Source organism: Dama dama, chromosome 1 (assembly GCF_033118175.1).
Source record: "Dama dama isolate Ldn47 chromosome 1, ASM3311817v1, whole genome shotgun sequence".
NCBI lineage: Eukaryota > Metazoa > Chordata > Mammalia > Artiodactyla > Cervidae > Dama > Dama dama.
Window position 1 is genome coordinate 8,510,799 of NC_083681.1, and position 14,284 is coordinate 8,525,082.

Consider the following 14,284-nt stretch of genomic DNA (forward strand, 5'->3'; position numbering starts at 1 on the left):
ATCATGCCAAATAATGACTGTATAAGATCCATCTATAAATAAATAAATTATCCTAAATGGAATTTTATTTTGCATGATTTGAAAACTTGTCATACCTTTAATTTTTTGTACCTCACTCTAGAAGGGAATTAGGTAGGATCAGCCTCCATGATTTCTAAACCTAAATCATGGTGAGCTTCAGTTTTAATCCACTTGTGCCATAAAGATATTTTTTAATGGTATTAGATATTAGTGTCAGCACTCTTTTTTTTTTCATTTGTTAAAATGTAATGCCTGTGAAACCTGGAATTCAAAAACCTTAAAATTCTCTTTTAAGTTATCCAAAGTTGAACTTCTCTTTAAAAGCTGTTGATTACATTTATCAGAACAAATATCAGACTTTATGGTTCCTTTTTTGTGTTTTTATATACTTCTATTCTGAATAGTTTCTCTTCTTTATTACTACAATTTATGTATTGACTTCACAAAATTAAAATAGTTAAAATTCGCAATTTGTTCAAAAGGAGAAATTTCCATTAGGTTTCTACTCAAATTTACTCAAATTGAGTAATTCCAATTAGGTTTCTACTCAAATTTACTCAAATTGGATCCAGTTTCAGGATTACAGCTGTTACCCAGACATGTTTTGTTTAGGGTATGAACCCTTAAAGAGAATTCATAAAAGAATTCCCCAAATCTTGCTGCCTTGGATGGTTTTGGTAGACCATCCAAGTCCAGTCTCGCATTAAGATCTTGGGACTGCAGGCAGTGGGGGTTTCTTTAATAAGGGATGTGTTGCGTCAGCTGAAGAAAACTAAAGCCAGGCAGTCACTAGACACAAAATGAACTAGAAAGCAACTTCATGTCCTTCTCGTCCCCAAGTCAGAATGCTTATATAGAAATTCAGAGTGTTTTAGCTTATTACAATGTAGTTTAAAAGCACTAAAACCTATTTTTTGTTTTGTTTTCTTCTAGTCACAGCAACTATTATTTCTAAGGAAAATAAAGGATCAAAATTTGATACTGGCAGCTTTGTTGGTGGTATTGTATTAACACTGGGAGTTTTATCTTTTCTTTATATTGGATGCAAAGTGTATTATTCAAGACGAGGCATTCGGTATAGAACCATGTAAGTTTTGATTGGCCAGGACTTTTATTATTATTATTATTATTATTATTAGTTCTTTATTTAAATATCATGACAAAATTTAAGAGTAGAGCCAATGTTCATCTCAGGGATTAATAATTCATAGATTTATGAGTTATATTCCTATTAATCCTTTATGCCTAAAGCAAATTGGGTATAAGCTCATGATTATAATTACTTGCAAATGAAAATGGATGTACATACCTGTAAAAATGATTGTATTTTATTAGTGTGCCATCCTTTTTCTTTTTTTAACCGGAGACCCAATTTTAATTAGCCCTTTTCACATGCTTACACCTCTAATCACAAGAAATACTGCATCAGGTCTCCTGAGGCTGCTGACTTAGTGCTGCCAACAAACATAAAACACACTAAAATAGCATCCTCAATAAAAACAGGATTTTTGCTTTCTGTGACAAAGAGAATAAAGAAATTCTGACAGCCTTATTTTCCCTGATAATGAGTTGTTAGTATAATATATACAGTTAATCTGTAGTAAAACCATCTTGTCAGGTGAGCTTTATCAACAAATCCTCAACAACAAATCATGTCATTCTATAGATCTGATGGTTTTTAGAGGTATCATCTCCCAATTTTTGTTACTCCAACAAAGTCCTTTTGGTTTTTCTTTTGAGTCTTATATGTACAAGAGTGAATTTATTCTTTTGATTGTTCAGTTCAGTCACTCAGTCGTGTCCAACTCTTTGCAACCCCGTGAACCACAGTATGCCAGGCCTCCCTATCCATCACGAACTCCCGGAGTTTACCCAAACGCACGTCCATTGAGTCGGTGATGCCATCCAGCCATCTCATCCTTTGTTGTCCCCTTCTTCTCCTGCCTTCAATCTTTCCCAGCATCAGTTAATGTATATATAAAATAAATACCATAGAACAGATGGCATTTTCCAAAATTTAAGTTGTCATATGTCAATACATATGTGTCCCATAGAGTTTCCATGTCAGAAACATTTGGGAAATACTGATTCAGCACAGTAAAATTCTGTTAAGCCTTTGATATGTTGATGTACATTATGAATTTCTAGAAGGAAAATATAATATTAAAATAAGTCTCAGATTTTTCATTGAACTAAGAAAACCAGACTTTAAAAAATATTTAAATTGTAACTTACCTTCCATGTATAGTAGCCATCATATCAAACTTACTTTAAAAGAATATCAACATAGTGTTTTGTCAGATTAAAGCACATTCAGAAACAGTCAGTCTTTCCTCTTGTAGCTCAGTCTGTAAAAGAAGAAAAAAAAAGGAAACTAAATCAAGTTAATTCTAAAAATGCTTTAAATTTGAAATATTTTTAAAACCACTCTGTTCCTAGAAATATTTATCATCTTTTTTTTTTTTTTGGTAAATTTCACCAGTTAAACAGAAGGCACATTTTGATTAAATTTAACATATCTCCTTTTTTATAATATCAATAATATTTAAAGTGTATTTTAAAGCCAGTCATTCCTTTGAAGCTATAAATAATGACATTCCATAAATAAAGACTTACTATTTTCCCATTAAGGAAACAGACCAGCATCTAGTAATTGTGAGCATTTCTAACTTCCATTTACTGGATAATAATGCTGCTTAAGTGTTAGCTGCAGTGTTTCTCGGGGCTGCATGGGTAGACAGTGGGGTGATGTGGTAGGAGATGGGTTGGGGCAGACAGACTTGAATCTGAGTCTGGGTCTACTGTTGACTGGCAGGGTGCCTGCCCACTTTCATGTAAATGGTGTAGCACAGTGTCTAGTAGTCAAGATGAGAGTCCACATGCTTACGTGCTTGCTTAGCTTCTGATCTTCTGCAAAATGGAATTGATTAATTAAATACCTAACCTTATACATACATACACACCCATACATATTTTTTTTTCAGTGCCCTCCCTCTGCTTAGGGCTACTCTGATGACTGAGTGAGCTACGGGTGTAAAGTCTATAGCAGAACACCTGGCACGTAGTAGATGCTCATGAAATGATTGTTGTTCTGGTTATCTTCTTTTTTAAAGAGGGTTGTAATAGCTAATTGATGAAAAGTCACACAGCCACTGTAGAGCAGAGATTTGAATGTAGATCCATTTTGCAACCTGAATACACTGATTGAATCCTTAACCACTACAGTATACCAGGTACTTTTGCTTAAGAAAACACAAAGCAATGACAGTTTTGATTCTGAAGCTTGAAATTATTCATTACTTAAAAATATGAACTATAAGTATTTTGATACAAATACAAAACAAAGTAATTTTAACTTTTGATTTATTACAGCGATGAACATGATGCCATCATTTAAGGGACTCCAAGAACCAAGGGAAAGAAGAGTGATACAGCCCTATCAGTTAATTTTGATTTATTACTTTAATACAGTATTCTCTTCTTGAAAATAGCATAAACAGGCCATGCATATAATATACAGTGTATTATATAAATATGTAAAGATTCCTCATGATTATTAAAGGAAAAGGGTTTGGTTTGGGGGTTTTTAATGAACATATGGAGCATATAGTTAATGCAGTGGTATTATATTCAGTTTTAGAAAATACATAGTGAGACAAACAAGTCCAGTCTTACTTTTCTGTGGCAGTGGTCACAGTGATTGGAAAAGTGATAGGCCAGTGATTGGAAAGCACTATCACTGAAGGGTATGATGCCATCTGGTCATTCAAATAAGGAGCTTGTCTCAGCACTAAGGATTTTGATGTCTTTGTTAGTCACACAAAGAATCTCAGTGCTATTAACAGCTGGATATATCCTAATTACCATTGCCACATAGCAGAAATTATATGAATAAGCCACGTCTTACGCATAATTTGTTTATTGTCTCTTCAGAAACCATCAATATTTTATAAAGTTAGTTCTTTTGTTTAGAACAAAATACATGCCCTCCCACACCAAAAAAAAAATTAAAACTAGAAACAGTATCTGGGCTTATCCTTGTTAGAGAACCATTGGAGAGCCTGTATTTTTCTTTTGCGCTTTCAATAGCAGTTGATGTAACTGCCTTTTTTTCTCTCTGTAATTGCGGTGTTTTAACATAATAATGTTTTAAAGACTTAGTTGTTAGTATTAAATAATTAGATTATTTGCTACTGTGAGAATACTGTCACCACTGGAAATTACTTTATTTCATGTTCAGTTGTTAATTTTATATTTAGTGAATATTTTTAATAGATGTAGAACTGCTTTCAATGTTTAGAAATGGTTAACATAATATAAACAGACCTAGCTTTAAAAAAAAAAGACCTTTAGATGATTTCCACAGCAACAGTTAGCAGTCTGGTCCAGATGAGAGAGAAGAGCTGTGTCTGCCAAGCCGGGGGCTGTGGGGCTCCCCTCAGGCTGCTAAACCTGTAGGTGCACTCCATCAGTGTCACTCAGAGATTTGGGGAAATAGTGTCTTTACACTAAAACACCAACATATTTTGGAATAAATTCTTACACAGTTTTAAAACAGGAGTTTTTAAGACTGGACGTTCCTGCTTCCATATTTGGGTCTTCTCTAGACTACTCTTCTCCCCTGCTGAGGAGGAGGCACTTTCAGATGTATTATGTTAATGGAGAGAAAAAGCATAATATTGTAAAGACAGCAGTATTAGCCAACATATTTTGGAGTGTTTTCAGCTTTACAGTTTATATTCCAGGACACAAAACTCAGGGTCAAGTTTTAACAAAAGAGATACTTAGTCATACTACGTACTAACATACTGTTTCTTCTATCTTAGACGGTCAAAGTAAATCACACCAATTTCTGACAGCCCAGAAATGAGCTAAGAAGTCCTAATAAATGTGTACATACATTTAAGAGGCATTAAATGTAACTTTTGTGCAGAGAATCAAGAATTTTGATATGAAAGGATCATTTCTATTCACTGTGTATTATGGCCAACTAACATGATGAATAATAAGAATTATCCAAAATATGGATGTGACAGGATGGATGGATGTGACACGTGCAGTGTGGAAGGAGTGTTATTAAACATGTGTTTGCATTAGTTTGAAAAGAGATCTGGGCTGATAGATAAGTTGTGTGTTACTAACTTATCCATAACTGGTCTTTTAATCACTGCTTCATTTCTTTGCAAAATATACTGAAGACATGTTTTACAGTAAAGAAGGCTTTTTAACCTTAACTTGTCTTCTGAATTCCTGATATTTCAGTACTTCAAGTCAGTCAGAACTTTGTAGACAGGCCTGAAATTTTCTTGAATACTTGTTTCTTAGCACTTTGAAAATATAAAACCACTTTTTAAGTACTGAATGTCATTATTTGCCTTTAAAATTTCCTGTGCTTGGGGCTTGAAATAATTTAGTTATGTCTTTTTCTGTATATAAGTTGTATAATTTGTTACTTTCAAATATCAGTACTTCAATGCAATCAGGTTTTGGGGTTTGGGGTTTTTTTTTTTGTTATCTGCAAAAACTAAGGGAAACAGCTATATAAACCAGTATTTCACTTTGGAGCACATTTCCTAAGCATAAATTTATCTTCCTCATTATGTTTACTTCAGCAAATATTCAGTTTCATTTGCATTCTTTAAGAATGTAGTTACTTGAAGATAAAAGCAATTCAAATGTATGTTTAAATATTAGGTAGAATTCAACCTATGATTTTTAATGTCCTTGGATAGTCCATAGAATGAATAATTCAAATACAGTTAATGAGAGCTGGCAAAATTAGAGTGATAATTTTGTATTTTTCAGGAAAAAAATATAAAGCAAATTTCTGTTAGATTTTTTCTTTTTATTATAAGGACCAACTTTTGGTATTGCCTTGTTACTGAGATCTATTTTTAGAATAAAATTTTGTTCTTTATCCAAGAGTAGTGTGTGGTTTTGCTTCATTTTTATCAAACTCAGGAGAAACTAACAGAAAATGCCCAAAGTGAAAAGGCAGATTGTTGTGTGGTTGCCTGGACCAGCGGCAGTCTCACGTGGAAGCTTGTTACAGTAGATCCCATCCCAGATCTACTGAATCACAATCTCTGGGGTGGAGCCCAGCAGTCTTTTAGCAATCCTATCAGGTGATTCTGAACACTAGGGTCTGAGAAGAACTGCTCAAAGGACTTTCATTTAAAGCCACTTATTTATTCTTCTGGGTAGAATCTTTAAAACAAGTGTATCTGTTGTAGAAATTTTAAAATTACCATTCCTGATATAAATCAGCTGCAACTGTATTAACATATGGTTTTTCAACACTCTTTCTTTACAACTGGATATAATTTAACTATATCAAAAGGATGATTTGGTTTCCCAAGTGGGCTAGTGATAACCCACCTTCCAATGCAGGAGACATAAGAGATGGGGGTTCCAGCCCGGTGGAAAGATCCCCTAGAGGAGGGCGTGGCACCCGCTCTAGTATTCTTACCTAGAGAATCACATGGACAGAGGAGCCTGATGGGCTACAATCCATAGAGTTGCAGAGTCAGACACGACTCAGCGACTTACCACACATGCAAGGAAGACTTAAATATATATTGTTACAGAGTATCGAAGGGGAAAAGGTGCAATCTGCAGAAAATTCTTTATATAATAAAAAGTACTCCTGCAGTAATATTTGTACATAATTCTTCCTCCCTCCCCATCATTACTTCAGCTTCACTCTGGGGAGAGTTATGCCCCCAGCAACATCAGGCTTGAATGTGTGTCTTATTTAGGTAAACAATGGTATGAGTGTAGATACAATAAACATCACATCTGTCAAGGAAAAAAAATGCCCTTTTAAGGTTCAGCTAATTATTTTTTAAAAAACTGAAGTATCTTATACATACAAAAAAACTGCCGTGTGTCATCACCAAGATAGCAAAATAGATCGTTCCTGACTTCCCCCCACCCCACTTACAAGAAGCACAGCTAACAACTGTTGTGCACCGAGAGAAGCCTGGAACACAGGAGTGAGCTGAAGCGTCCCAGTGCACCACAGACACCAAGAAAGACCACATTTAAAAGGCACAGAGGAGGGGCTACATGGTGACTCGCTGCCCCTCCCCCAGGCTAGCCCCACACCATACCAAGAGGTCTCCCCTGAGCTTAACGTTACCCCATTTGGAAGAGAAAGCCCAGAGTGGACATCCAGTTCCCCCAGCACTACGGGTCACTTCTTTGGAGCACCCACTCATCTCACTCCATGGGAACTGCAAGGAAATCTGGGGGACTTGACCACTGGGAATCCAACAGAGAAAAGGAGAAGGCTTGCAATAACCAGCACTCGGAACATGGCAGGTGAAGTCTGACCAGCAACATGCAAGTGTTGTAGTCCCAGCAGCTTTGCTCATCTGCAGAATCAATTTGGTGGCACAGTCTAACCTTGGAACTCGGTGAGGCACAGGTCTGCCTGATTTGGGTCCCCAAAGAGATTTGACAGCCCTGGAGCGTGGTCTACTCTCACCCCCGAAAGCTGAGGCATACCCTGGCCCACTGCTGAAATGGGAAAAATAGAAACATAACCTGCCAAACTGACTCAGAAGAAATAGGAAATTTGCACAGGCCATTTATTAATAAGGAGCCTGAAAGTGAAAAGTTGCTCAGTCATGTCCGACTCTTTTGTGACCCCATGGGCTGTAGCCTACCATGCTTCTCCATCCATGGGATTTTCCAGGCAAGAGTACTGGAGTGGATTGCCATTTCCTTCTCCAAAGGAGCCTGAATGGGTAGTCAAAAATTTCCCAGCACTAAAACAGCCAGGACCAAACAGCTTCACTGGAGTATTTTATGAAACACTGAAAGAAGAACTAAATCATTATCAAAGCTCTTACCAAAAAAAGAGGAAGGAACACTCCCAAATTCATTTTATGAGGCTCACATTACTGTAATACCAAAGTCAGAAAAGGCCACTACCTGAAAAGAACCATAGGCCAATATCCCTGATGAATATAGTTGCAAAAATTCTGCATAGAATACTGACAATCTGAATTCAGCAACACACACACAAAAAAATGATCATTCACCATGATCAACTGGGACTTCTATTTCTAGGATGTAAGGATGGTTTAACATATGCAAATAATTGTGTTACATCACATTAATAGAATGGAAAAAAAAAATCATCTCAATGACAGAAAAAGCATTTGAAAATTTCAACATCTGTTTATCTTAACATAATTGAAAGAATGTACCTCAACATAAAAAGTTATGTATGACAGGCCCACAGCTAACATACTCATTAGTGAAAGGTTGAAAGCTTAGCCTCTAAGATCAAGAACAAAGCAAGAGGGATGTCCCTGCTGGTCACGTGGATAAAATTCCATGCCCCCAATGCAGGGGACCTAGGTTTGATCCCAGGTCAGGGAACTAGGTCCCATATGCCACAACTAATAGAGTTTGCAAGCTGCAACTAAAGATTCCACGTGCCTCAATGAAGACTGACAATCCTATGTCCTGCCACTAACACCTGGTGCAACCAAATAAATATTTAAAACTTTTTTTTTTTTTAAAGAACAAGACGTGGGTGCCCACTTTCACCACTCCTATTCAACATAGTTCCAGAAGTCTTAGCCAGAGCAATCAGGCAAGAAAAAGAAAAGGCAACAGAATTAGAGGGAAGTAAAACTAACCCAGTTTGCAGATGACATGATTTTATATATAAAAGAACTTAAAGACTCCACCAGAAAGCTTTTATTTTGTTAAATACAGACTATGGACAAAACATAAATCTTTTTCAGAAATGTATAAGCTGCACTGGGTCTTCATTGCTCCGTGCAGGCTTTATCTAGTTGAGGCAAGTGGGGGCTACGCTCTAGTTGGTGTATTCTCTCTTGTTCCGGAGCACAGGCTCTCGGGCTTGCAGGCCTCGGTAGTTGCAGCACACAGGCTCAGTAGTTATGGCACAGGGGCTTAGTCGCCCCACAGCATGTGGGACCCTCCCAGACCAGCGATCGAACCTGTGTCCCCCGATTTGGCAGACGGATTCCTAACCACTGTACCACCAGGGAAGACCCACCAAAAAGCTTTTAGATCTGTTCAACAAACTCAGTAAAGTTGCAGTTTACAAAATAAACATTCAAAAACAGTAGTTTTTCTATACACCAATAATGAATTATTTGAAAAAGAGAAAAACTGTCCCACTTACAATAGCATCAAAAACAAAAACCTAGGAATAAATTTAATCAAGGAGATGAAAGGTCTCCACTCTGAAATCATAGAAGAGGGGTGAAAGAAATAGAAGACACAAATAAATGGAAATATATCCAGGGTTGGAAGAATTAATATTGTTAAAAAATCAATACTACCAAAAACCATTTAGAAATTCAGTGAAATCCCTACCAAGACTCAAATGGTATTTTTAATAGAGGTAAAGGAAAAACAATCCAAAAATTAAGATGGAACTACAAAGAGCCTAAAGCAATCCTGAGAAAAAAGCAGAGCAAAGGTGAACACAGTTTTGCCAAGAGAACGCACTGGTCATAGCAAACACCCTTTTCCAACAACACAAGAGAAGGCTCTACACATGGGCATCACCAGGTGGTCATTACTAAAATCAGATTGACTATATTCTTTGCAGCTGAAGATGGAGAAACTCTGTACAGTCAGCAAAAACAAGACCAGGAGCTGACTATGGCTCAGATCATGAACTCGTTATTGCAAAATTCAGACTTAAATTGAAGAAAGTAGGGAAAACCACTTGGCCATTCAGGTATGACCTAAATCAAATCCTTTATGATTATACAGTAGAAGTGACAAACAGATTCAAGGGATTAGATCTGATAGACTGAGTGCCTGAAGAACTATGGACAGAGGTTTAAAACACTGTACAAGAGGCAGTGATCAAGACCATCTCCAAGAAAAAGAAATACAACAAGGCAAAATGGTTGTCTGAGGAGGCCTTACAAATAGCTAAGAAGAGAAGCTGAAGGCAAAGGAGAAAGAGCAAGATATATCCAACTGAATGCAGAGTTCCAGAGAATAGCAAGGAGAGAGAAGAAAGCCTTCTTAAGTGAAGAGCGAAGAGAAATAGAGGAAAACAATAGGATGGGAAAGACTGGAGATCTCTTCAAGAAAATTAGAGATACCAAGAGAAAATTTCATGCAAAGATGGTTACAATAAAGGATAGAAACAGTAAAGACCTAACAGAAGCAGAACAGAGTGAGAAGAGGTGGCAAGAATACACAGGAGAATTGTATAAAAAAAAGGTCTTACTGATTGGGATAACCAGGATGGTGTGGTCACTTACCCAGAGCTAGATATCCTGGTGTATGAAGTCAAGTGGGCCTTAGGAAGCATTACTACAAACAAAGCTAGTGGAGGTGATGGAATTCTAGCTGAGCTATTTCAAATCCTAGAAGATGATGCTGTTAGAGTGCTGCTCTCAATATACCAGAAATTTGGAAAACTCAGCAGTGGCCACAGGACTGGAAAAGGTCAGTTTTCATTACAATTCCAAAGAAGGGAAATGCCAAAGAATGCTCAAACTACCACACAATTGCACTCATTTCACACGCTAGCAAGGTAATACTCAAAATCCTTTAAGCTAGACTTCAACAATACATGAACAGAAACTTCCAGATGTACAAGCTGGATTTAGAAAAGGCAGAGGAACCAGAGATCAAATTACCAACATCCACTGGATCATGGAAAAAGCAAGAGAGTTCCAGAAAACATCTACTTCTGCTTCACTGACTACACTGTGGGCTTCCCTGGTGGCTCAGACGGTAAAGAATCCGCCTGCAATGAGGAAGACCTGGGTTTGATCCCCGGGTCAGGAAGATCCCCTGGAGATGGAAATGGCAACCCACTCCAGTACCTGGAAAATTCCATGGATGGAGGAGCCTGGTAGGCTACAGTCCATGGGGTCACAAAGAGTCGGATACGACTGAGTGAATTCACTTCACAAAGTCTTTGACTGTGTGGATCACAACAAACTGAAAAATCTTTTGAAATTGGAATACCAGACCACCTTACCTGCCTCCTGAGAAACCTGTATGCAGGTCAAGAAGCAATAGTTAGAATAAGACACGGGACAACAGACTGGTTCCAAATTGGGAAAGGAATCTGTCGAGGCTGTATATTGTCACCCTGCTTATTTAACTTATATGCAGAGTACATTCATGCAAAATGCTGGGCTGGATGAATCACAAGTTGGGATCAAGATTGCCAGGAGAAATACCAATAACCTCAGATATGCAGATGACACCTCCCTTATGGCAGAAAGAGAAGAAGAAGAACTAAAAAGCCTCTTGATGAACATGAAAGAGGAGAGTGAAAAAGTTGGCTTAAAACTCAACATTAAGAAAACTAAGATCATGGTATCTGGTCCAATCACTTCATGGCAAATAGATGGGGAAACAATGGAAACAGTGACAGACTTTATTTTCTTGGGCTTCAAAACCACTGCAGATTGTGACTGAAGCCATAAAATTAAAAAATGTTTGCTCCCTAGAAGAAAAGCTATGATACACCTAGATGGCATATTAAAAAGTAGAGACATCACTTTGCAAACAAAGGTCCCTATAGTCAAAGCTGTGGTTTTTCCAGTCATGTACAGATGTGAGAGTTGGACCACTGAAGAATTGATGCTTTCAAATTGTGGTACTGGAGAAGACTCTTGAGAGTCCCCTGGACAGCAAGGAGATCAAACCAGTCCATCCTAAAGGCAACCAACCCTGAATATTCATTGGAAGGACTGACGCTGAAGCTGAAGCTCCAATAGTTTGGCCACCTGATCTGAAGAGCTGAGTCACTGGAAAAAACCCTGATGCTGGGAAAGATTGAAGGCAGGAGGAAAAGAGGGAAACAGAAGATGAGTTGCTTGAATGCATCATTGACTCAATGAGCATGAGTTTGAGCAAACTTCAGGAGATAGCAAAGGACAGGGAAGCCTGGTGTGCTGCAGTCCATGGTGTCACAAAGAGCTGGACATGACTGAGTGACTGAACAACAATATATGGTAATGCAATTTTGACAAAGGAGCCAAGAATTCTCAATGGGGAATTGTCAGTCTTCAATAAATGGTGCTAGGAAATTTGGACATTCACATGTAAAAGAGTGAAATTAGATCCCTATCTGAACACTCCTCACAAAAATTAACTCAAATGGATTAAAAACTTAAATGTAAGACCTGAAATCATAAAACTCCTAGAAGAAAACAGGAAAGAACCTCTTTGACATGGGTCTTGGCAACGATTTTTTTGAATATGCCACAAAGCAAAAGCAACAAAATAACAAATAAACAGGTGAGACTACATCAAACTAAAAAGCATCTGCATAAGAAAAGAAATGATCAACAAAATTAAAACACAACCAGTTGAAAGCATAAAAGTGTTTGCAACCATATATCTAATAAGGGGTTAATATCCATAATGTATAAAGACCTCTTGCAACAATAGCAAAAAAACATTAATTGGAAAGGAACTGAACAATATAGAGAGAACTCTTGCAACAATAGCAAAAAAAAAAATTAATTGGAAAGGAACTGAACAATATAGAGGTTCCTCAAAAAAATTAAAAATAGAACTATCATATGATCTAGCAATTCCACTTTTGGGAATGTATCCAACAGAAATAAAAACACTATGTTGAAGAAATATCTGCACCCCCACGTTCATTAGCAGCATTATTTACAACAGCCAAAATGTAGAAACAATCTAAGTGACCACTAATGGGTGAATGGATCAAAAAGCTTGTGGTGCTTACATATATATATATATATATATATATATATACACACACACACACACACAACATACATGGACTTTGAGGACATTATGCTAAGTGAAATAATTGGACAGAGAAAGACAAACAGTGAATATCTCACATATATGCAGAATCTAGAAAACAATAACCCAAACTCAGGAAAAGAGCTGATTTGTGGTTACCATAAGTGAAGTGTGTGTGTGTGTGGGGGGGGGGGGGGGGGGTACAACTGGATAAAAGGTCAAAATGTACAAGTTTCAGGTTAAGGTAAATATCTGCTAGGTATATAATTACAACATGATGACTAGTTGATCACTGTTGTATGATATGTAAGAAAGTTATTCAGAGTAAATCCTAAGAATTCTCATTACAAGGGAAAAACAATTTATTTTGTATCTATATGACATGGTGGATATTAACTAAACTTACTGTGGTAATCATCTCACAGTATATGTAAGTCAAATAATGATTCTGTAAACTTTAAACATATACAGTATCATATATCAAGTGTATCTCTATAAAACTGTAAAATGCATGTCATAAATATACAGCACAATGAATAATCACAAAGTGGACAGACCTCTTTAACCCCCATCCAGATCAGAGACAAGAATATGACCAACACTTTGTAAGTCCCTCTTATGCCCCTTCCCAACCACACTTCTCTCCTTCTCCTCTGAGGCTAACAAGTGCTTTACTTACAGCATCATAGATCAATATTGCCTGTTTAAGAATTTCATGTGATAGAATCATGCTTCTTTTCATCTAGATTCTTTCGTCAATGTTTGTGAGATTCATTCATATTATTGTAAGTAGTCACTAATTTATGTTCATTGCTGTTTAGTATTCCATTGTGAGCATATTGATTTGTTCTTCTCCTGCACATTTGGGTCTCCAGAATTTGGTTTATACAAATAACATGGGTAAGAACTATTTATACATGGTTATTGATGCAAATTTGTAAGCATTTCGCTTAGGTATATACCTAGGACAGGAATTGCAGGGTCAGAGGGTTTATGAGTAGAGCTGAGCTGCAGTAGAAAATGCTAAACAGTTTCTCAAGGTGGTTCCATCAGTTTGCAGTCCCATGGTAGCCTAAGAGGTCTTATTGTCTCATGTTCTTGATTTATCAGGACTGAATTTCAGTCATCCTGGCAGGTGACAGTATCCCACTGTGGGTGTACTTTGAATTTCTTTGATAAATGCTGATTCAAGATTACACACCTTTTCATTTGGTTTGTTGGCCGTTTGGCTGTACTCTTGGGATGTGCCAATTTGAGTCTCTTGCCCATTTTTTGATAGGCTTCCTTATTTGTAATTTTCTATATATCCTTTTTCGGTTTATTTTTCAAAATTTTTATTGGAGTATAGTTACTTTACAATGTTGCATTATGTACTATACAGCAAAGTGAATCAGCCAAACATTTACACGTGTCCTCTCTGTTTTGGTTTCCTTCCAACTCAGGGCACCACAGAGCATTGAGGAGAGTTCCCTGTGCTGTACAGTAGGCTTATATGTCCTTGATGAAAGTT

At 37.0% G+C, this 14,284-nt stretch overlaps 1 protein-coding gene across 1 annotated transcript in view; it reads left to right on the plus strand.

Moving 5' to 3' along the window:
* Window positions 1-5,943, plus strand: part of TMEM123 (transmembrane protein 123) — a 94,940-nt gene extending 88,997 nt beyond the window's left edge. The window contains exons 13-14 of the mRNA XM_061154986.1: window positions 955-1,108; window positions 3,394-5,943. Of these exons, the coding sequence (XP_061010969.1) occupies window positions 955-1,108; window positions 3,394-3,418 (179 nt within the window). The 3' untranslated portion in view covers window positions 3,419-5,943. The remainder of the gene's footprint in view (window positions 1-954; window positions 1,109-3,393) is intronic.
* The last annotated feature ends 8,341 nt before the right edge of the window (window positions 5,944-14,284 follow it).